At 34.4% G+C, this 22,116-nt stretch overlaps 1 protein-coding gene and 2 long non-coding RNA genes across 4 annotated transcripts; 2 read left to right on the plus strand and 1 right to left on the minus strand.

Annotated features, from left to right (window-relative positions):
• On the minus strand, positions 1-16,540 carry LOC105110113 (diacylglycerol O-acyltransferase 1-like). 2 transcript variants are annotated; one of them, XM_011005043.1, is made up of 16 exons: positions 16,081-16,540; positions 15,911-15,991; positions 15,726-15,799; positions 15,509-15,584; positions 15,305-15,372; positions 8,862-8,985; positions 8,503-8,601; positions 7,367-7,468; positions 7,113-7,249; positions 6,510-6,591; positions 6,378-6,398; positions 3,305-3,368; positions 2,753-2,799; positions 905-967; positions 669-722; positions 1-462 (listed from the first exon to the last, which is right to left on the minus strand). In XM_011005043.1, the coding sequence occupies exons 1-16, from the start codon at positions 16,378-16,380 to the stop codon at positions 352-354; spliced, it is 1,503 nt and encodes a 500-aa protein (XP_011003345.1). In that variant the 5' UTR covers positions 16,381-16,540; the 3' UTR covers positions 1-351. The 2 variants fall into 2 exon arrangements, with proteins under 2 accessions (XP_011003345.1, XP_011003344.1); XM_011005042.1 differs by lacking the exons at positions 1-462; positions 669-722; positions 905-967; positions 2,753-2,799; positions 6,378-6,398 and having other exon boundaries at positions 3,134-3,368.
• On the plus strand, positions 1,547-2,154 carry LOC105110114 (uncharacterized). Its single transcript, XR_839407.1, has 2 exons — positions 1,547-1,624; positions 1,658-2,154. It is a non-coding gene; the product is annotated as an uncharacterized LOC105110114 (long non-coding RNA).
• On the plus strand, positions 5,324-6,046 carry LOC105110112 (uncharacterized). Its single transcript, XR_839406.1, has 2 exons — positions 5,324-5,454; positions 5,529-6,046. It is a non-coding gene; the product is annotated as an uncharacterized LOC105110112 (long non-coding RNA).
• Positions 16,541-22,116: the final 5,576 nt, after the last annotated feature.

Genomic DNA, 22,116 nt, shown 5'->3' on the forward strand with positions numbered 1-22,116 from the left:
TACCACCAAACAAAAAACTGTCATCAGCTGTGGAGGACCTTGAACACAGTCACAACAGGATATGAATTTGAAAAGCCAAACCATGGAACAAGAACCATTAACATTTTTCCAGATATGATCAACCAACCAACATAAAAAAAAAAAAAAAATCCAGTGTTACTTGGGCATTTTAAGTTCCAGTGCCTGTACTACCAAAATTGCGTGTACATCAAAGACATTCAAAAAAAAAAAAAAAAAAAAGACATCTCGATATCACACGGCTCAACACCATTTCTCCTGCAGAACACATGGGAAACAGCACTTCCATAACCACGCTTTTTGTTGATCTTGGCAAGCTCTACCACGCTTGTGTCAACCTGATTCAGTTTTCCCCTTCCGATTCATCAAGTCATGGTAATACAGAAGCACACACATTGGCTGACCAAGAATGCTGAAAAACAACCAGAAGATCATGTTTCCCACCTGTCATGAAAAGAATTGCATTCTGTCATGGACTAAAACAGGCTGCTGCTCATCGGGCTTTGATTTTGTACTCCATGGCCATCTACCATGGCGGACTACACTTTGCATGATGGAATAGAGCGGGGTTTGGAAGTCTGCTATTTATCAGATGTTCCAGATTTTAACCTCTCTGCTTGGGAGATGAAGAGGTGAAGAAATGGACATACCATGGAGCTTCTGAACTTATTTTGGAGAAATTTTGTGATCACCACTAAGGGAACCTGATCCAAACGAGAAAAATGAAGCCATGTTTTCCATTAGCTACTTCAACACACTTAAAAGATGATACTTTCCCTTCTTCCTTTCTCTTCTCTTAGGGAGTGGGGGGAGCAAGCATAAAACTGGTTTTAAAACAGTCAGTTAAAACGAACTTCTGGCAGTCTCTGGTCAGAATCATATTTACCTGTAACATAATTCCAATAAATGCCCAGAGCTTGAACACGCGGCAGGGAACAGCAATGCACAACTGCAGGATAATTAACATCAAATGCCACCACAAGTACATGGCTGTAATTGAAACTATTGAACAGAGCCAGCGGTGCATCAATTCAAAATTCTAGTGCAAGCATTGACTATAGAATCTCAAAGTGTTGGTCTATAACTCTATCGCAATCACTGCATTCCAAGAGTTCGCCTGCCGTGAAGAGTTGAAGAGACAGTTCATCAGCATCATCCTCAACTAAGCCCTCATCCCAACCCAGTTGGATCGGCCTACCAGTTATTCTGTAATTTCTTGATGTTTAGATCTCCTCTGTTTCCGAACCTACCAATCCATGTTATCAATGTGCCAAACTAAGCAGGTAACTTGGTGTGTTTAACTTTCAAAATTGGTTGCTACCATTATTTTTACCACTGACATAGCATAAAGCAAAGTCCCCAGCAATGTGTGGTTCCCAGACAAAGATAAGAATAGATTTTCATGACACTGTCACAATCCCTGTGCAATTTGTCGCTCATGTCTAGTTCATCTCATCCAAAGCTAATCTTTTAATAGTTGAAATTAATTCACATGAAGTTGAACACAAAATCACTCCACCCATCAAGAAAAATAAAAAAGGAAAAAGAGAGTGATGAGTCCCTAAGCAAAATCCTTGATTTTGCATCAAGTGTGTGCACGAGTACAATTCAAAATCCCTCATGTAACCCAATTGGGAACATATCCAATACTATACTTGACCTGGTACTGCTCTAATACAAATAGGATACTTGCCAAATAAAAACTAATGAATAATAAATATTATTTCAAATGCTTGGGGATACTTTAAAAATGCCTTCATAGATGTATCCAAAACCTCATGGATACATCATTACTACAATTTCGGGTGCAAATTGAATTTTACTAATTAGTTTTGCACATTTTCATTCTATAATATCAAATTAATATAATAATCCCTCCATCCCAAAGAGATTGTCTGGTTTTCTATTTTGTTTATCACAAACTGATTTTCTGATCAAAACATTGAGTCATGCATTTTCCTAAAATACCCCTAGTTATACCCACTTTGTTAAGAGGCATACAATAGAGGGTGTTTTAAAAAAGTGTGCTAAAGAATGGTGATATGACATGTGTCAATTAATGATAGTAGAAAGTCAAACATGACAATCCTTTTAGGACAGAGAGTATGATTTATATAGATAATAAATGATTTTTTTTTTTTTTTTGAAATGGATACTGATTGATGAATATTGTCAAAGTGACAAATGCAATCTTAACGTTGTTATTATTGGTGTTATTCAAACTAATTTATGGTTTCCCATCTTGTAAATAGTTTTATGCATTTTGAATTAATTTCTAGAATAAAAACGAGAAACTACATAAAAATGTAAAAGTAGAACATATTTGTTTTTAGCTTAATAACACATTGATACCTAACATATCATCCTGACCATCCCATCCTTTAAAAAGAAAAATAAATACACAAATTTAAAATAAATATCTTTTATATAAAAAAAACTATTTTATATATTATAATACCAAACCAACATAATTTCATTTTATCCAAAAAGTTGGCATTATATATTTTTAATAAAGTATCCATGACATCTGTATCATATCCTAAATTTAAAAAATTGACATCTGTATCATATTGTATTCATATCCTTGATGCTTCCTAAAAAAGATACTTCTATAACCAACAAATAAACATGCAAAAATTTGATCTTCTATGTGAACATATAAACCAGCTATGAGATAAAGTAGTCAAGATAAAAGTCATCGAATAACAAAAATAAAAAATCAACCCAATAATACCTCGTGAAATACAGCTGAAACTAAGAAGGCAATAAGTATAGCTACCCACCCCCTGCAATGATATGGGAAAAAACAACAAAGAAGAATTGTGAGAACCTGCCAAGAGAGTATCTCTACTGAGTTTTTGTCTAACAAAATATAAAATCACCAGGACATGCTTGGTTAATAATACACAGCCCTAAATGAGAATAAACCTAAGACAACCCCCTTCATAATATTCCATGCATCATCCTTCTTCCAAAAGTTGCTGTCAACAATTGTCATAAATATGAGTTTAAAGTTTATAATTGTAATTCTGATTTCTTTGTTCAATTAGCAGAAAAATAAAAAGAAAGTTGGATAGAAGATTCAATAAATAAATAAATTGCAAGATAAGCCAAATTATAGCATGTCTTGTAATGCACGGGTCACATTATAAAGCTTCCATCGTAGAACAAGAAAATGAAAATCTGTGATGACAAAAGCAGAGATAAAAATACAGTAAGAAGAAATGTTCATTTACTTTCTAACGAACAAGTGCCGTTTACAGTCCACGGAGAGAAAGGGAAGTTACCTTCGGTATTTTATTCCGTAGGCAAGGAAAATAGATATGGCGAACCATCCACTTATGAACTGGCTGTAGACAGTTACGATTCAATTAGAGGCATGCTTGACCAACCAGCCTCTGTGCGCGTGTGTGTTCGTAAGCAGCACATCTTATGTTCGTTATAATAACTACAACATTACAATAAGAATGCAAATGATATATAAAAGCACCAGATGAACAAACTTGTAAGCATGTAACTGGCTTAAACATTTTTCCCTTGTATTTGTCTCAGTTCTTTAAAATTTCCCCTATGTTAGTAATTTATTTAATAACACTTTGTGTTTGTAAAATTGGCTCAATTAGGTTCAATGGTTAATTGTCATCCAATTGCTCAATTAATTGGGACAACAAATAATGTCCACACATGATGAAAATTGAACTCATATACCATGTAAATTATGTCATTTGACCTCCATGTGATTGATCAAAAAAAAAAAAATCTCTGAGCTGTAAGCTGCTCAAGTGCCTCTCTTTATTATTTATCAAACGCAGCCAGCCAGCCACCCACCACCAACCCAAAATCTAAATTCTAGCTTCTTCCCTAAAATAATTAGAAACCCTTCCAAATCTTGATCAAATCACATGCGAATCTTTTTGTTTTTATGGATCTCTAAGCCATTTCAACTTATTAAACATCATTCATTTGATATGGGGATCCAATTTTCATCCTATATAGAAATTGTTTGTCCATGTCGTACTAATTAATGGAACAAACAGAAGGAAGTTAACTATTGCCCACAATTAAACCAATTTTACAAACAATAGTTACTAAAAAAATTAACACATGGATAATTTTCAATAATTGGGACAAACACAAGGGTAAAATGATAGGTTATACAGCAACAAATTACCATGGTATTGCTGACAATTGCATCAACAAATAAAATCTTTCCCACGACATGGACAAAAGATTGACTAGAAATTGAAGACTTTCAATCTAATATCCTTATCTTGACACAACTTTCATTCGAATAGAATGATTTGCAACTAATAGAAGTACCTTATTGTTCAGTCATAATGTTGATCCACAACTAAATTCAAACAGCACATGGTAACCATGGCCCGGATTTCAATAAGAGGATATACCAACTTTTATAGCTTCATGATCCAATAGCCAACTAGGAAACTACTTAACAAGAATTCATATGGATTAAAAATTCATTTTTTTCCAATTCCATAGTTCCCTGACATTTTCCATTTTCTACCTTAAATGGGAATAGCATTTATCCTCTTGAGACTCCCTAATCAATTAAACAGCTATGAAAACAATTTCTAGGGAGGCACATGTTAGAATTCCCACACCGTTCATGTTATAGATTTAAAACAAGAATGTATTCCGGAACACATTACTGCTATAACACACGAAGTTTCATGATTGACCATATCGATCCATAACATAAAATTTTGAAGGTGTTCCCATAATTTATTGACTTTCTAATGTTTGGAGGAACTTTAGACAACTAGTCGACAATTCATTTTCCAATAAAAAAAGAATAGAAGCTTTAAAAGAGGAAGCTTTTTTTCTGGTTTGAAAGAATTGGAACACATTCATTAGGGCTCACGCACTAAAATCACATGCTACATTATTCTTCCATAATACATGTATTACACTTGTATTAATACTCTATTTATTGTATTAAAATATACAATATATTGACGAAGTACAAAAATCTATATAATATTTTATAGGAAATTAAATAAATATATATATATATATATATCGAAATCGAATGCAAGGGATTTGCTAGCCCACCCTGCCCATCCTTCGAGCATGTTAGCATTGTCGTTTTTTTTCACGTAATGTACCTTTAATGTAAAGCGTTATTGATCTCTTGTAACTGGGATTGTACTGCCATCTGGTACCCTTACTTTTTTTCTTCTTTTCTTTTTGTTATTTGAGACCCTTATTATTATTATTATTATCTCCATTGTCTCCCATGGTGTTTCCCTGAATTTATCAACAAGAAATAATCCATTGTCTCTCATGTTGTTTCCCTGAATTTATCAACAAGAAATAAACCACCATTCTCTCTCTCTCTCCCATCTTTCTTTCTCCTTGAATTGTTATTTTTCTTTATCATCATTCTCGAATACCACTGCAAAGGCAATGAGTAAGGTTTTTATATCAACTTGAATTGTTATTTTCCTTTATCATCATTCTCGAATACCACTCCAAAGGCAATGAGTAAGGTTTTTATATCAAATCCATTTCTGAGAATTAATGATTGCAAAGAGATAAATACAAGATAGGGAGTATGGGATCGCCATTGCGTTGCCAGATGAAGAGAAAAAAACGAGAGAGATTAACAGCTTGAGAAAGTGAAGATAGTGCTTCTTTGCAAAAAGATTGGAATAGTATTTCCTTAATTCTTTAAATTTGAAAGCCTACAGAAGCAGTGAACAAAGCAATGAAGATTTGGCAGTTAGGCCACTTTAGAGTCCATTTCTAACTACAGTTTCTGTAGCAAAACTTGAAGTGATGATGATGTGTTATTGCTCATGCTTTATTCAGACTATAAAAGAACAAAAAATGAAGAAAGAAAGGGGAGGGGTGGGGAGAATAACTGGGCCCCAATGTTTGATAATTGTCATATTATCTCTATTAGAGGTGATTAAGAAAAGCCCATAATTACAATACATAATGTCCAAAAAATTTGGGCACAATGCTAGTCCGCCTAAAGAGTGAGTGGGTTAGCAAATCCCTATATATAATACATTTATACATATACTACATAGATAAGAAAATACTTTTTGTTAGAAAATATACAACATCTCATATTGTAACGATAATTATAAATAGAATGTTATTATGAAAAATGGATAACACAGGCAAGAAAGTCATTTTCATTGCACAATAAGCATTGGAAAATATTTTCAGCCTCATTTTCCATGGTAGAGCCAAACATTGAAAAATAATCCATTTTCCTATAATTCATTTTCCATGGAATTCATTTTACAAAAAAAAAAATCATTTACCAATAAACAATCAGGCCTCAGAATCTAAAGATAAAATAAAGAATTTCAAGTATAGAAACATACCATATTCCACATTCTCCAATACTGTTGAAAGCCACAAATCCAAAATCACGTTTGCAAATGTAAAGACGATAAGCAAGGAATTTTTTATCGATATATCAAGAGGAAAACATTTTCCAGAATATGAGTTCTTACTTCTTCAACAGTTCTTGCATTCCACCAATCCTTGTAGAACTCCCGATCACCAAAGCGAAGGAGCTCGGCAAGTATATTTAACCTACATTTGCAAAACAGTATTCAACCCAAACTAAAGAGATGAACCTGGTCCTACAATTCCCCTGTTATGGGAGGGAAGAAACCTAGTGTAAATTTCTAGAAACATGCCAAGCTTCAGGAATCATGCTAGGTAATAAAATTATGCATTAAACAAAAATAATAAGCACACTTTATAAAAATTACTCCCACTACAAAGGAATCTGAACACAATTTGAAATGCAAGTTGTTACTTGTTGACAAGTTATAAGAAAAACATTTTCAAGGGAATGAAGTCAATAGTTGTTGAAGTAAATGTGTCCAGTGGAGGATTCTTACAACTCCACTACAACTAAATGAAACTACACATAACACTATTGATCTAAAAAAATTTCCACTGAAGTATTTTCACTTGATACCATTGAGGCAAACTAACTACAGCTATAACAAGCTTCATGGTATTAATGAAAAAAAAAATGGCAATTATTGGAATTTCTTTAACAAAGAGGAAACTATCCATAAAATGCGAAAGAAAAGTTCACTCACCACAGGTGGAAAAAGCAGTAGAACATGCAAAGCCATACATATAAATTAGGAACTGAGAGCTTCAAGACCCTCTCAATGGCATACAAGAGATTTCCTTTAAAAGGGTGCTGTGAATTCTTAACAATAGGATTGATATACTGCAGAATTATGCCCACCAAATATGTCAGGAATGCATGCCTTTATTTCCAAAAAAAAAAGAAGAAGAAGAAGAAAGAGAGCACTCAGAACCGGTTTAAATGTGAAATTCCACTTACTTGTTCTATGATAAATCCCATGAATCCAGTAAATATTATTAACTTGACAAATTGTTGAACCACCCATCCCTTTCGAACAGATTCAGTGCGAGGATAGCTTGACTACAATGACAATGCATCAAGGCAAAGATTAGAGAATCTGATAACAAAGACAAGATATGGCAGCCACAAAATAGGGACAGAAGTCCTATTTACAAGCTATAGCCACACAAACACAATGCAAGAGCTATATATAAAGTCAGACCACAAAACACAGCATAACCAGAATAGAGACCCCTACATTAATACTAGTCTTAAGAACTTTATGACAACATAAAAGTTAGATTCTATTTACAAATCCACGTCCCCTGTTATATGTGTATCATTTGTATTATGTGTCGTGGTATTTGGGAGACAAGTAGTTATTTCTTTACGCATTAAGTGATAGCATGGCATATGTAGCTCAGGGTATGGGTAATTGCTGCCAGTCCTGCATGGTGCCAAGACCCAAGTGTTTCAAGATTTTGTGAGCAAAACGTTTGTGAATTTGGTCAACTACAACAGAGTCAAAATTCAAGGTCTTTATCCACTGTCTTCTATCCAGACATGGAAAAGAATTGTTCTTTATGAAATGCTGGGCATTAAGCCCCAACCCTCGAGACCAGGAAATAATAATAAAATGTGCTGAAGGATAAAATTGCTTGGATGTATCTAAAATCATAAGAATTGATGGAAATGAGACAAAATAACTGATCCATGCAACTAGGACACTCAAAACACATCCAGTCCCATACACAGAGATAACATAAGAACATTTGTCTACCATTAGAAAATGTGGGAATATCACACAACTCAGGTTTAAAAAGGTACTCTACACCAATCATTCCATGTAAAGGAGTATAACCTGATTGTTATAGCAGGAGTCCTCTCATTCCATGCATGCAGGGTGACTTTCAACATATATATCCTAGTAAGTTCATTCTTTCTTTTATTCTCTAGTAACTAAAAATAAAAGTCTTTTTGCAATGTATCCTCTAGAATTTTTGGAAATAAATCACATATCATTAGGTAATACAAGATGAACCAATAAGAGTTTATAAAAAAGCTGAAAATGCATATAGTTGTTATATATGAGCCAAAGAAACATGACTGATTACCTGGTAACATAATGTGGGAGCCACCATGAAGTAGACCAAACTCTTAAAGTAAGTATCATAAGGATTACCCACACAAGGAGAAATGGATTGGACATCTTCCTGAAATTAAACAGGACCTCGGTGAATAATGACTGAGAGAAACCAATTGATTAAATTTGATAGAGAGAAATATTGAATGTGTAATGATAATGATAATGATAATGGGAAGATAAGAGAGAGAGAGAGATGATAACACATCTACTTGATGCTTCTAGCACATATTTTCTCAATTCTTCAATTTACAATCTTATGTAGGACGCAATGCAACAGCTTTCACATAAAAAACCACGCACCTGCTGAGCTTTTTCAAATATACTTACCCTATCTATTGACTTGGCAATTGCTCTCATATCAGAGTTTGTATGAGCATAAGATACCAATTTTAACCACACAATGCAAGAAATGAGCATCAAAGTGACACCAGATAGAAAAGCAGAATCACACCTGCACAAATTAGCCAAGAATATTTAAGTGTCTTTGTTAACATCCAATGACTAAGCATGTTAACATCCTACAAGATCTAAAAAGATATTAAGACATTTAGCTTATCAATTCCACTCCGAGAGATAAAAATCAGCTTCAAAGAACTCATTTTTTATGCCTGTACAATAAATTATCCACAAAATAATTCTGACATTTTAAACTTTTCTGTCATCTAAAGTTTGCATTAGAGAGAGAGAGAGAGAGAGAGAGAAGGAGGGGGTCCTTGATGAAATGGAACTGCAGAGTTTACAAACTTGCACAAACTCTAATGCTTGAGGGTTGGGAACTGGGAAAATTCATACAATCCTAGGTAATTTCAGTTACCAAAATGTAATTCCAAGATTTTAACTGCTTTTTTTGCCAATATATGGTTACAGACATGGAAAATATGCATCCACCATTTTGACAATACAAAGACCACAAAATCAAATCCAAATCAAAAAGGGTTCTCAAGTCCTCTTGACTATAAGACGAAGGTACTGCTATGCACATTCCAGAAGCAGTGATTTATAAGGTATCCAAGAAAACTTATGTCCCACAATGATCACTGTAAGAGGCAATGATCTCCTAAGATTTCAGAATCCTGCCCCAACCAACTAGAACATGCTCTAAATCACCCCAGACATAGCACATCCGAAAGGCTCTTACAATCCTTTACATCCATAAAAGATAAAGAACACTTGAATGATTCAACCAGGCATATAAGATAAAGAACACTTGAATGATTCAACCAGGCTCTCTTTGAACAATGGCTTTGGAGGTTCATGGTGGAATGATAACATGTGCAGATTGATCACTGAAGATATTCAAGAAGTGGATTTTAGAGGCAAATTTTCTAGAGAGGAACATTTCTTATCCTAGTTTTTCAATATCTATTAAAAAGGTTGGGTCATTTTTCTTCTCTTGTCAGGTTTGACTAGGGAAGAAGGCATCCTATTTTGCATGGCATGATAAATGGGATATGGAAGAAGCATTCAGATCCAGTTCCCTAAACCTTTTGTGTTAGCTTATGATAAACATGCTCTTCGAGCCATTGTTTCAACATAGATGAAGACAATATAATTTTGGCAAGCATGGCAATACTGGCAGATTCATGTTTAAATGAGCAAAAGCGTGTGGCAATGGTGTATTGAACTATCTTTTCCATTGGGATATGGTTAATTTAGTTGGTCGACAGTTTAATACTTGGGATAGATTGTGGTTTGTAGAAGCAGCGAATCAAAAGATTCTATCAGAGATAAGAGTCTAATGCTGACTCTTTTGAATGATTTTTGCGTAAAACTACATTCTTATCAAGTTAGATAAATGTTTTCACCGAGGAATGTAAGAAAGTAAAAACTATGCATTTCAGGTGCCAGGACAAATTAAGAATTCCACATGTAAGTCTCCCTGCCTTCAATACATATAAAACGAGTATTAGGTGAGACTCATGAAGACTTTCAATTAATCTATATCTGAAATCTATATGAAAAGCAGGGGCCTGCATTTGTTCTGATGTCATCGAAAAAGTTAAATGCTGTTTTACACAGCATGATAAATGATAAAGAAATAATGAGGAAATGCAAAAGGACAGATACAGAACATACATGAATTGTTGGCAACATTGCTTCCAAAAGCTAGAGAAAAAAGCCTTGCAGGAATATGACAATTAAATTTGTTAACTCAAATTTATGCACCACAAACTCACTACAAATTTATCAACCACTGATCAGAGAACTAAAAAATCTACAGACAGATCAATTGCCACAAAGATGATTTAAACAACCAAAAGTAAACTCAACACCTACAGTTTTATAGACACAGCCTAGTGCTTGTGCAATTTAAACGACATTTTGCTCTTATCTAAAGGAAACTTGACCATTTTCATGCTCTAATGTTATCAATTGTTTTGTATTATTTTTCAAATCAATTGTTTGACAATGTTAGACCATAATCAATGCAAACTGCAAGTCATAAGCTAGTTATCAATATCTTTCGATCCTCACTGTGATTTTCCAACAACAGTGTTTCCTTTTGAATTCGTCTTTCATATCACCACCGAATTCTATCAACGAAGGCTACACCATAACCAAGCTTGGTGATTGAATTGAAGTTTATCATGGAACCTGACAATTCTGCCTCTCATGAAACCTAAAGAGTCTTATAGAATCTTCCTAAACGTGAACTCCACTTTTTTAGCATATCTGATTTTCAATTGGCATGCAATTTTCAAATGGAGTAAGTTACACTTTCTGTTACAACAATCTAATTCATTGAGCAACATAGAGGCTATTAATTTCCAAATTTGATAAACTAACAGTTATACATCACTAAACTTTGCAATAGATAACTAAAAAGAAAATGGAAAACTAAATAAAATCAACCTGAGAATTACTGAAACTGGATATAAAAGTGATCCTGTGGTGATGATTGTATGAAGGAAAACAACAACCTGCAATTTTAAACTTAAAGTTAGCTTCAAACTATATCAGGCTCCACAATGAGCCGTGAGTTATTTATTTGAGCCAAAAAAAAATTAATAAGCCCTTAACATTATAAATTACAGAGAACACGCCTGTATCACCTCTCCCACCTAAAAACAAAACAAAACATGAAAGTTCACACGGAAAAAAGGGGGAAAGAACAACCTTGATTAAATTTTCAATGATAAGCCTGCTGTTTACAGCCACAAGCACTACTATACAGAGATTGAAGAGACCTGCATGACTCTGCAGCCACAAAATTGTAGTAAAGACAAAATTATTAAAATGGATCCATCCATAAAACGCAAATTAAAATGAATTTAAACGATCCATACTTGTTTAAAAATAGCATCAGAACTAAGAGGACTCTCTCTAACACCACGATGAGCGGGCATTGAAGGCCGATAATTGAATTTAATATCCGATCGATTATCATTCGTAACCTTATCGCATTCTTTACCATTACTTTTCAAATCCTCCGATTCCATCATCTCCGTCGAAGGCGAATCCGTGACAGTAGTAGACCTCCGTCGAACGGAGAAGTTAAGATCCGACGTCGTCGATGATGATGATGTTGTTGCCGTTGATGTTGCAGTTGCCTTTATATGATTCTCCGGAGACTCTAACGCCGCCATGATTTTTTTGATACACTGAAATGCAGTGTATCAAAAATAAAAATTATAAAAGTTAGAAACCTGTAATTTATACATATAAAAAAAAAGTTAATAAGAGGTTGATAGTAAATGCGAGTAATCTATAAATAGAAAGAAGCGTGGGGTGATGGAAACTTTGAATGTTTAATTTTGAATGTTTAATTTTATTCTTTTTGGAAAGAAAATCGAGATTTCAGGGTCAGTTAGGTTTTTTATTTTTTTTTCTCTTTATTCACGGAATTGAGGATACGCTGCTAACCAGACAGGCAGGATGGCAGGGACAAGGAGAGGTGTCAGCTCTTCTTCTTCTTCTTCTTCCTTTCCTGTTTCTTTGAAGTTCACGTGTGGTATGCACCTTCACTATGCCTTCTAGATAGATTGTTATTTTTACTATTATTTTGGGATATTAATAGCATGTAATATTATTTTAACGTTATTTTTAAAAATATTTTTTATTAAGAATATATTAAAATAATATTCTTTTTTTATTTTTTAAAAATTATTTTTTATATTATTATATTAAAACAATATAAAATATTTAAAAAATTAATTTAAAGCAAAAAAAAACTCTTTTAAAAAAAACAAAAACAAATACACTCTAATTTATTTTTCAAGAAAGTCATTGATTGGCATATTTTATTTGTCTAAATAATAGCTTTTTTATTATTTTTTAAATAAATTTAATAATTTAAATCTTTTTAATGAAATAGTATTATTCTAAAAAGGTTTAGTGGAATAATATAGTTTTATTTTATCATGTTTCAGAAACATGATATTTATTAAATATTATTATTTTTAAAAATAACAAGAAAATTGTTATATTTCAAAACAGTAACAATTTGGCATATTATGTTTTAGAAACATAACAATTAAACATGTCATGTTTTAAAAATGTGATATATCGTGAAATTTAATTCCTTCTATATCAAAAAACATTAACAAACACGACCCACCTCTCTCTAAAAAAATTATTAATTACTTGTTATTTTGCTCTTAAAACTCATCTCAGTCTTCGAATATTCTAGGACTTTTCCTCTTCAAAATACATCATTACCCTTGGCCCTCATCATTCTTTAGTTCTATAAGTAAAATAAATATATTACATTGTTATTGAATATATGGGTTGTATATTTAATTTATATTTGATTTAGTTAAAATTAAATTATTTTTTAAGATTTACATTGAGGGATATTTGCTATTTTATACAAGTATGAATTGAAGAATTTAAAATATTTATTTACATTTTAAATATTAGTTGTTAACATAAAAAAAACAAATCATTTTTATTTAATAATAGCTATGGTCCTAGGAGCATTTTCATGAAAGTTGCCTTCGAATTTTCAGATTACTACTTATGATTGTTCAGACTATAAGAATTACATTTCAGCTTCTATTAGGGTGCAGATAAAGCTTCCATTAGGGTGCAGATAATGCATTTATGTTGTCTAATTATAATTTTAAAAATTCAATTAAACTAATATATTTGTAATGCTAAGTAATGTGTTAGTATAATATTTGATAATAATCCAACACATGTTTTGTCATTTAACTGGAGCAAGTTATATAGTGATACATCCAGGTATTTTTTTAATCATTTGTTTAAGATAACAATTTAACTTTAACAAATTATAAATATTGTAATATTTATTTTCTATAGGTCATGTGGACTCTGTATGAGGATGATAAATTGACAATTGCTCAAGTTGTTTGCATTAACTAGATGGATATATGGACATCAATGATCTCATTGATATTTTTTGAGATATTAGAGCTAAATTGCTTGGGTTGTGTTGTCGCATGTCACCCGCGCGACGTCAAGCTGGTGATTTTTCATTTTGTCTTTGGAATTGATTGGTTCGTTGAAGTCGTCACCTAGTATTTAATTTGAGGGCTACTAAGAAACCTGAGTGCACTAGTCTTATTAGAGATTCATGGGTAAGGGACTAATTGTGGCTAAGGAAGGTATTAGCACCACTAGTGCACCCTACATGAGGTAAGCTGCTTCGTGGCTTTGATGTGTTAAAGAAATTTTAAAAATTTTATCTTTTTATCAAATATTAGAAATACGACTCACGTATAAGTTTGTAATTCTTTATCGTGAGCAAATCAAAATATTAAATTCTTCTTTTGCATTTGCAATCTTATCATGTAAAAAAAATCCAGAAATAAATAAATAAATAATCAAAGCACACACATTCACTTTTACTATATATTTTTTCTTTTTCTTTTTTTTTCACATTTACAAAATACAAATTCTAAAAATTCAAACTAAACAAATATTACATTAAATAATTTGAAAATTACAAAATAACTCAGAACAACCTGGAACAGTGTCAGGCCGACTTTTGGTGCTGCCGGAATAGTGGCGGGGGGGTGGCCAGTGGGAGCACGCACCACCGCCATTGGTGGAGAGTGGATCCACGCGCTCCCCACTAGATAACAAGGGAAACAGGGGAGTTCGGCCTGCTTTCTTCTTCTCTTCCCTCCCTTGCTAGCGGTGAGGATCCCCGTCATCTGCAAATCCAAGAAAAATGCAACAAATGGCATTTAATTTTAGTTTTTGTTTCCTTTACAGATCTGTTTCTTTTCTATTCTTCTTCATTTTAGATTTGCTTCTCTTTACAGATTAGTTCTTTTCCTTTGCTTTCTCATTCTTCTCTGTTTCAAGCGGCGATGAAGTTATGGGTGTCATCGTTGGGGTCCGAGCATTGATGGTTTTTATTCCTCTTAGTAGATCTGGTGGTGGCCATGGAAGAAGCGCCAAAGGCCGATCTGTGCAAAGGAAAGTTGGTGGATGAGGAATGGGACGACGTTTATGGGCGTTGCGGTTGTCGGCCGCTGCTGGGTTCTTTGGTGGGAGGAGGCTGTGAAGGGGATTCCTACTGAAAATGTGAGGATAACGTCTTCCAAGCTAGTGGTGGAGGGGATCGGCTGGGTCTGTGTGGCTTGGTTGAGGTCGACGTTGATGAAGACCGAAGGAGAAGAAGACGTCACTGAGGGGAAGTCTACGATGCTGACAGAGGATTTCTTTCGAGTTTAAAGGAGACAATTTCATTGAGCAACATAGAGGCTATTAATTTCCAAATTTGATAAACTAACAGTTATACATCACTAAACTTTGCAATAGATAACTAAAAAGAAAATGGAAAACTAAATAAAATCAACCTGAGAATTACTGAAACTGGATATAAAAGTGATCCTGTGGTGATGATTGTATGAAGGAAAACAACAACCTGCAATTTTATACTTAAAGTTAGCTTCAAACTAAATCAGGCTCCACAATGAGCCGTGAGTTATTTATTTGAGAAATTGTAATAAAACAACTCTATAAATGGCAAGATGCAGAATAATCAGCATTTTAGCACTTACAAGTTTAGGTAAATAATTTTGATATGCCAACTTTTCAACAAGATAGGCCGCGAAAGGGAATGCTGGAAGGCTAAGACTGTAAAATAAGCAATAATCCATAACAAATTTCTTGTCAAGGAAAAAAAAAAGTAACAATAATTCAGACTTGAAACCAAAAAAAAAATAAAAGAACATTCTTCATCAGCCAGATAGAATAAATTGGAAAACAAAATATTACCAGCACATAAACAGCGGCCAGTCTCTTAATGATTTTGAACTAAACCAAAATCCACCGTTAATTAACCAACCGTACTGCCAAAAAAAAGCTCTTGAAATTATTTTATTTTAAATTTTGAGAGAGCATACCACAAGGTTTTATTGTTACAGGAAAAAAAAATGGAAGAAGAAGAAAATAGCACTAACCTTGATTATATTTTCAATGATAAGTCTGCTGTTTATAGCCACAAGCACAACTATACAGAGATTGAAGAGCCCTGCATGACTCTGCAGCCACAAAATTGTAGTAAAGACAAAATTATTAAAATGGATCCATCCATAAAACGCAAATTAAAATGAATTTAAACGATCCATACTTGTTTAAAAATAGCATCAGAACTAAGAGGACTCTCTCTAACACCACGATGAGCGGGCATTGAAGGCCGATAATTGAATTTAATATCCGATCGATTATCATTCGTAACCTTATCGCATTCTTTACCATTACTTTTCAAATCCTCCGATTCCATCATCTCCGTCGAAGGCGAATCCGTGACAGTAGTAGACCTCCGTCGAACGGAGAAGTTAAGATCCGACGTCGTCGATGATGATGATGTTGTTGCCGTTGATGTTGCAGTTGCCTTTATATGATTCTCCGGAGACTCTAACGCCGCCATGATTTTTTTGATACACTGAAATGCAGTGTATCAAAAATAAAAATTATAAAAGTTAGAAGCCTGTAATTTATACATATAAAAAAAAAGTTAATAAGAGGTTGATAGTAAATGCGAGTAATCTATAAATAGAAAGAAGCGTGGGGTGATGGAAACTTTGAATGTTTAAAAAAAACTCTTTTAAAAAAAACAAAAACAAATACACTCTAATTTATTTTTCAAGAAAGTCATTGATTGGCATATTTTATTTGTCTAAATAATAGCTTTTTTATTATTTTTTAAATAAACTTAATAATTTAAATCTTTTTAATGAAATAATATTATTCTAAAAAGTTTTAGTGGAATATATAGTTTTATTTTATCATGTTTTAAAAACATGATATTTATTAAATATTATTATTTTTAAAAATGATAAGAAAATTGTTATATTTCAAAACAGTAACAATTTGGCATATTATGTTTTAGAAACATAACAATTAAACATGTCATGTTTTAAAAATGTGATATATCGTGAAATTTAATTCCTTCTATATCAAAAAACATTAACAAACACGACCCACCTCTCTCTAAAAAAATTATTAATTACTTGTTATTTTGTCCTTAAAACTCATCTTAGTCTTCGCATATTCTAGGACTTTTCCTCTTCAAAATACACCATTGCCCTTGGCCCTCATCATTCTTTAGTCTTATAAGTAAGATAAATATATTACATTGTAATTAAATATATGGGTTGAATATTTAATTTATGTTTGATTTAGTTAAAATTAAATTATTTTTTAGGGTTTAAATTAAGGGATATTTGCTATTTTATACAAGTATGATTTGAAGAATTTAAAATATTTATTTACATTTTAAATATTAGTTGTTAACATAAAAAAAACAAATCATTTTTATTTAATAATAGCTATGGTCCTAGGAATGATCCTAGGAGCATTTTCATGAAAGTTACCTTCGAATTTCTAGATTACTACTTATGATTATTCAGAGTATAAGAATTACATTTCAACTTCCATTATGGTGCAGATAAAGCTTCCATTATGATGCAGATAATGCATTTATGTTGTCTAATTATAATTTTAAAAATTCAATTAAACTAATATATTTGTAATGCTAAGTAATGTGTTAGTATAATATTTGATAATAATCCAACACATGTTTTGTCATTTAACTGGAGCAAGTTATATAGTGATACATCCAGGTATTTTTTTAATCATTTGTTTAAGATAACAATTTAACTTTAACAAATTATAAATATTGTAATATTTATTTTCTATAGGTCATGTGGACTCTGTATGAGGATGATAAATTGACAATTGCTCAAGTTGTTTGCATTAACTAGATGGATATATGGACATCAATGATCTCATTGATATTTTTTGAGATATTAGAGCTAAATTGCTCAGATTGTGTTGTTGCACGTCACCCGCGCGACGTCAAGCTGGCGATTTTTCGTTTGTCTTTGGAATTGATTGGTTCGTTGGAGTCGTCACCTAATATTTAATTTGAGGGCTGCTAGGAACCCCGAGTGCACTGATCTTATTAGAGATTCATGGGTAAGGGACTAGTTGTGGCTAAGGAAGGTATTAGCACCCCTAGCGCAACCGACCTGAGACCTGAGGTAAGCTGCTTCGTGGCTTTGATGTGTTAAAAAAGTTTTAAAAATTTTGTCTTTTCATCAAACATTAAAAATACGACTCACGTATAAGCTTGTAATTCTTTATCGTGAACAAATCAAAATATTAAATTCTTCTTTTGAATTTGCAATCTTATCATGTAAAAAAATATATAGAAATAAATAAATAAATAATCAAAGCACACACATTCACTTTTACTACATATTTTTTCTTTTTCTTTTTTTCTTTTTTTTTCACATTTACAAAATACAAATTCTAAAAATTCAAACTAAACAAATATTACATTAAATAATTTGAAAATTACAAAATAACTCAGAACAACCTGGAACAGTGTCAGGCCGACTTTTGGTGCTGCCGGAATAGTGGCGGGGGGGGGGGGGGGGGGGGGGGGGGGGGGGGGGGCGGGGGTGGCTGGGGATAAGTTTTGCGGCGAGTGGATCCACACGCTCCCCGCTAGATAACAAGGGAAACAGGGGAGTTCGACCTGCTTTCTTCTTCTCTTCCCTTCCTTGCTGGCGGTGAGGATCTCAGTCATCTACAAATCCAAGAAAAATGCAACGAATGGCATTTGATTTTAGTTTTTATTTCCTTTACATATATGTTTCTTTTCTATTCTTCTTCATTTCGGATCTGCTTCTCTTTACAGATTGGTTCTTTTCCTTTGCTTTCTCATTCTTCTCTGTTTCAGGCGGCAGCGAAGTTATGGGTGTCATCGCTGGGGTCCGAGCATTGATGGTTTTTGTTCCTCTTAGTAGATCTGGCAGTGGCCGTGGAAGAAGCTCCAGAGGCCGGTCTGTGCAAAGGAAAGCTGGTGGATGAGGAAGAGGACGACATCTATGGGCGTTGCGGTTGTCGGCCGCTGCTGGGTTCTTTGGTGGGAGGAGGCTATGAAGGGGATTCCTACTGAAAATGTGAGGATAGCGTCTTCCAAGCTAATGGTGGAGGGGATCGGCTGCTACTGTGTGGCTTGGTTAAGGTCGACGTTGATGGAGACTGAAGGAGAAGAAGACGTTGCTGAGGGGAAGTCTTCGGTGCTGATAAAGGATTTCTTTCGAGTTTAAAGGAGACAATAAAGAATTGAAATGGAAGGTTTCATTGGCTCTGTTCTGAAAACAACAACTAAGGACCCTGGGGAACGGCGACTTTTCTATTGGCTGGGAGAGTGGAGCATGGTGAGGGGGCGGCTGTGTTTGGGTTGAGGGAGAAATGAGGTCTGCTGATGGCTAAGAGAAGGAGAAGGAGGTGATGGTTGAGAAAGGAGTTCAGGGGGCGGTGGCTCAAGAGAAGGAGAAGGGTTTTTTTTTGGGCAGGGGGTGGCTTTTGTGCGGTTGCTTGGGTGAGTGGGGAGAAAGAGTTAGGTTTTTAGGGTTTTTTGTGGTTTAGGGTTTTTTGTGGTTTCTTACTCTTTACAAAATTGCCCCCCTCTTGTATGTGTTGAGAAGACCAGTATTTATAGGTAAAAATATTGCTAGGTTTTCAAACTTGGTCCCTTAACTTCTTTTTTTTTATAAATTTGATTTTTCATGTATTTTTTGGATTTTTGTTGTTTTTAACTATTTTTTTGGATTTTTTGAAAATTTTATCAAAAAGGTGGGTCAAAAATTGGATAATAACAGATGCCCTCTTTTTATAATACTTACGAAGCAAAACTCCTTAATGTTTTGCATAGTAAGCTTTGTAAAGAAAAAAAAAGGAAAATGATCTCATTATTTTGGGCGACCTTCCCACACATGTTCATTCTGGTCTATTTTTAGGGGCAACCAACCCACACACTCATATTGGTCTATTTTCACAAGCGACCTGCCCACACATTTTCATCCTAATCTATTTTCAGGGGTGACCGACCCACACTTTCACACGATTAATTTTCATGGGCGACCTGCCCTCACACTCACGGTCTATTTTCATAGGCGACCTGCCCTCACACTCAAATTGGTCTATTTTCATGGGCAACCTACCAACACATGTTCATCCTAGTCTATTTTTAGAGGCGACTGTCCCACACACTCACACGATTTATTTTTATGGACGACCTGCCCTCACACTTACATTGGTCTATTTTCACAGGTTACCTCCCACACATGTTCATCATGGTCTATTTTTAGGGGCGACCGGCCTACACATTCACATGGTTTATTTTCATGTGCGACCTGCCCTCATACTCAAATTGGTTTATTTCCACAAGTGATCTACTCACATATGTTCATCCTGATCTATTTTCAGGGGCGACCGGCCCACACACTCACACGGTCTATTTTTATAGGTGACCTGCCCTCACACTCACATTGATCTATTTTCATAGGCGACCTGTTCACACATGTTTATTATGGTCTATTTTCAGGGGGCGACCGGCCCACATATTCACACGGTCTATTTTCATGGGCGACCTGCCCTTACACTTACATTAGTCTATTTTCACGGGTGATCTACCCACACATGTTCATCCTAGTCTACTTTCAGGGGCGATCGACCGACACACTTACACGATCTACTTTCATGGGCGACCTGCCCTTGCACTCATATTAGTCTATTTTTACAGGTGATTTACCCACAAATATTCATCCTAGTCTATTTTCAAGGGCGACCGGCCCACATTTTATAAAGAAAAAAAAAGGAAAATGATCTTATTATTTTAGGCGATCTTCCCACACATGTTTATTCTGGTCTATTTTTAGGGGCAACCAGCCCACACACTCACATTGGTCTATTTTCACAGGCGACCTACCCATATATTTTCATCCTAATCTATTTTCAGGGGCGACCGACCCATACTTTCACACGGTTAATTTTCATGGGCGACCTGCCCTCACACTCACGGTCTAATTTCATAGGCGACCTGCCCTCACACTTAAATTGGTATATTTTCATGGGCAACCTACCCACACATGTTCATCCTAGTCTATTTTTAGAGGCGACTTCCTCACACACTCACACGATCTATTTTAATGGGCGACCTGCCATCACATTTACATTGGTCTATTTTCACAAGTTACCTCCCACACATATTCATCATGGTCTATTTTTAGGGGCGACCGGCCCACACATTCACATTATTTATTTTCATGTGTGACCTGCCCTCATACTCAGATTGGTTTATTTCCACAAGTGATCTACCCATACATGTTCATCCTGGTCTATTTTCAAGGGCGACCGCCCTACACACTCACACGGTCTATTTTTGTAGGTGACCTGCCCTCACACTCACATTGGTCTATTTTCATGGGCGACCTGTCCACACACGTTCATTATGGTCTATTTTTAGGGGGCAACCGACCCATATGTTCACACGGTCTATTTTCATGGGCGACTTGCCCTTACACTTACATTGGTCTATTTTCACGGGTGACTTACCCACACATGTTCATCCTAGTCTACTTTTAAGGGTGACCGACCCATACACTTACACGGTCTACTTTCATGGGCGACCTGCCCTTACACTCATATTGGTATATTTTCACAGGCGATTTACCCACAAATATTCATCTTGGTCTATTTTCAAGGGCGACCGGCCCACACACTTGATATTAATGAAAGCAAAACATAAGCAATACAAAAAGTACAAAGAGAGAAAGCAAGAGCATGATCTTGATCTGGAAACCTAGATGCCTAAATACATGGCAAATGCCTCCTTTTATAGGCCAAAATTAGGAACTATTGATTTGATGACTAATTGATGAGTGGGTGACCAACCCTTGAAAATATTCATCTCCAATGTCATATTTCCAAATGATAGCTTCATCAGTTCATTCCTATAATTAATCAATGCATTAGAAGTTGCAAGAAACAGATGTCCTAAAATAACAGAAAATAAATTACATGCTTCAACAGGTTGCGTGTCCAAGACAATAAAATTCACAGAATAAATGAATTTATCGACTTGTATTAACATATTTTCAACTATTTTTCTAGGCACTTTTACAGATCTATCAGCAAGTAAGAAAGTTACAGAAGTTGGTTTTAGCTCACCTAGATTGAAACTTTGAAAAAGTAAATATGGAAGTAAATTTACACTAGCTCCAAGATCAAGTAAAGCTCTTTCAATTTCATGTTCTTCAATAAAGCAAGAAATTGTAGGATAACCAAGGTCTTTATATTTCAAAGCATT

The sequence above is a fragment of the Populus euphratica genome, unplaced genomic scaffold (genome assembly GCF_000495115.2).
Source record: "Populus euphratica unplaced genomic scaffold, PopEup_1.0 scaffold240.1, whole genome shotgun sequence".
Classification (NCBI taxonomy): domain Eukaryota; kingdom Viridiplantae; phylum Streptophyta; class Magnoliopsida; order Malpighiales; family Salicaceae; genus Populus; species Populus euphratica.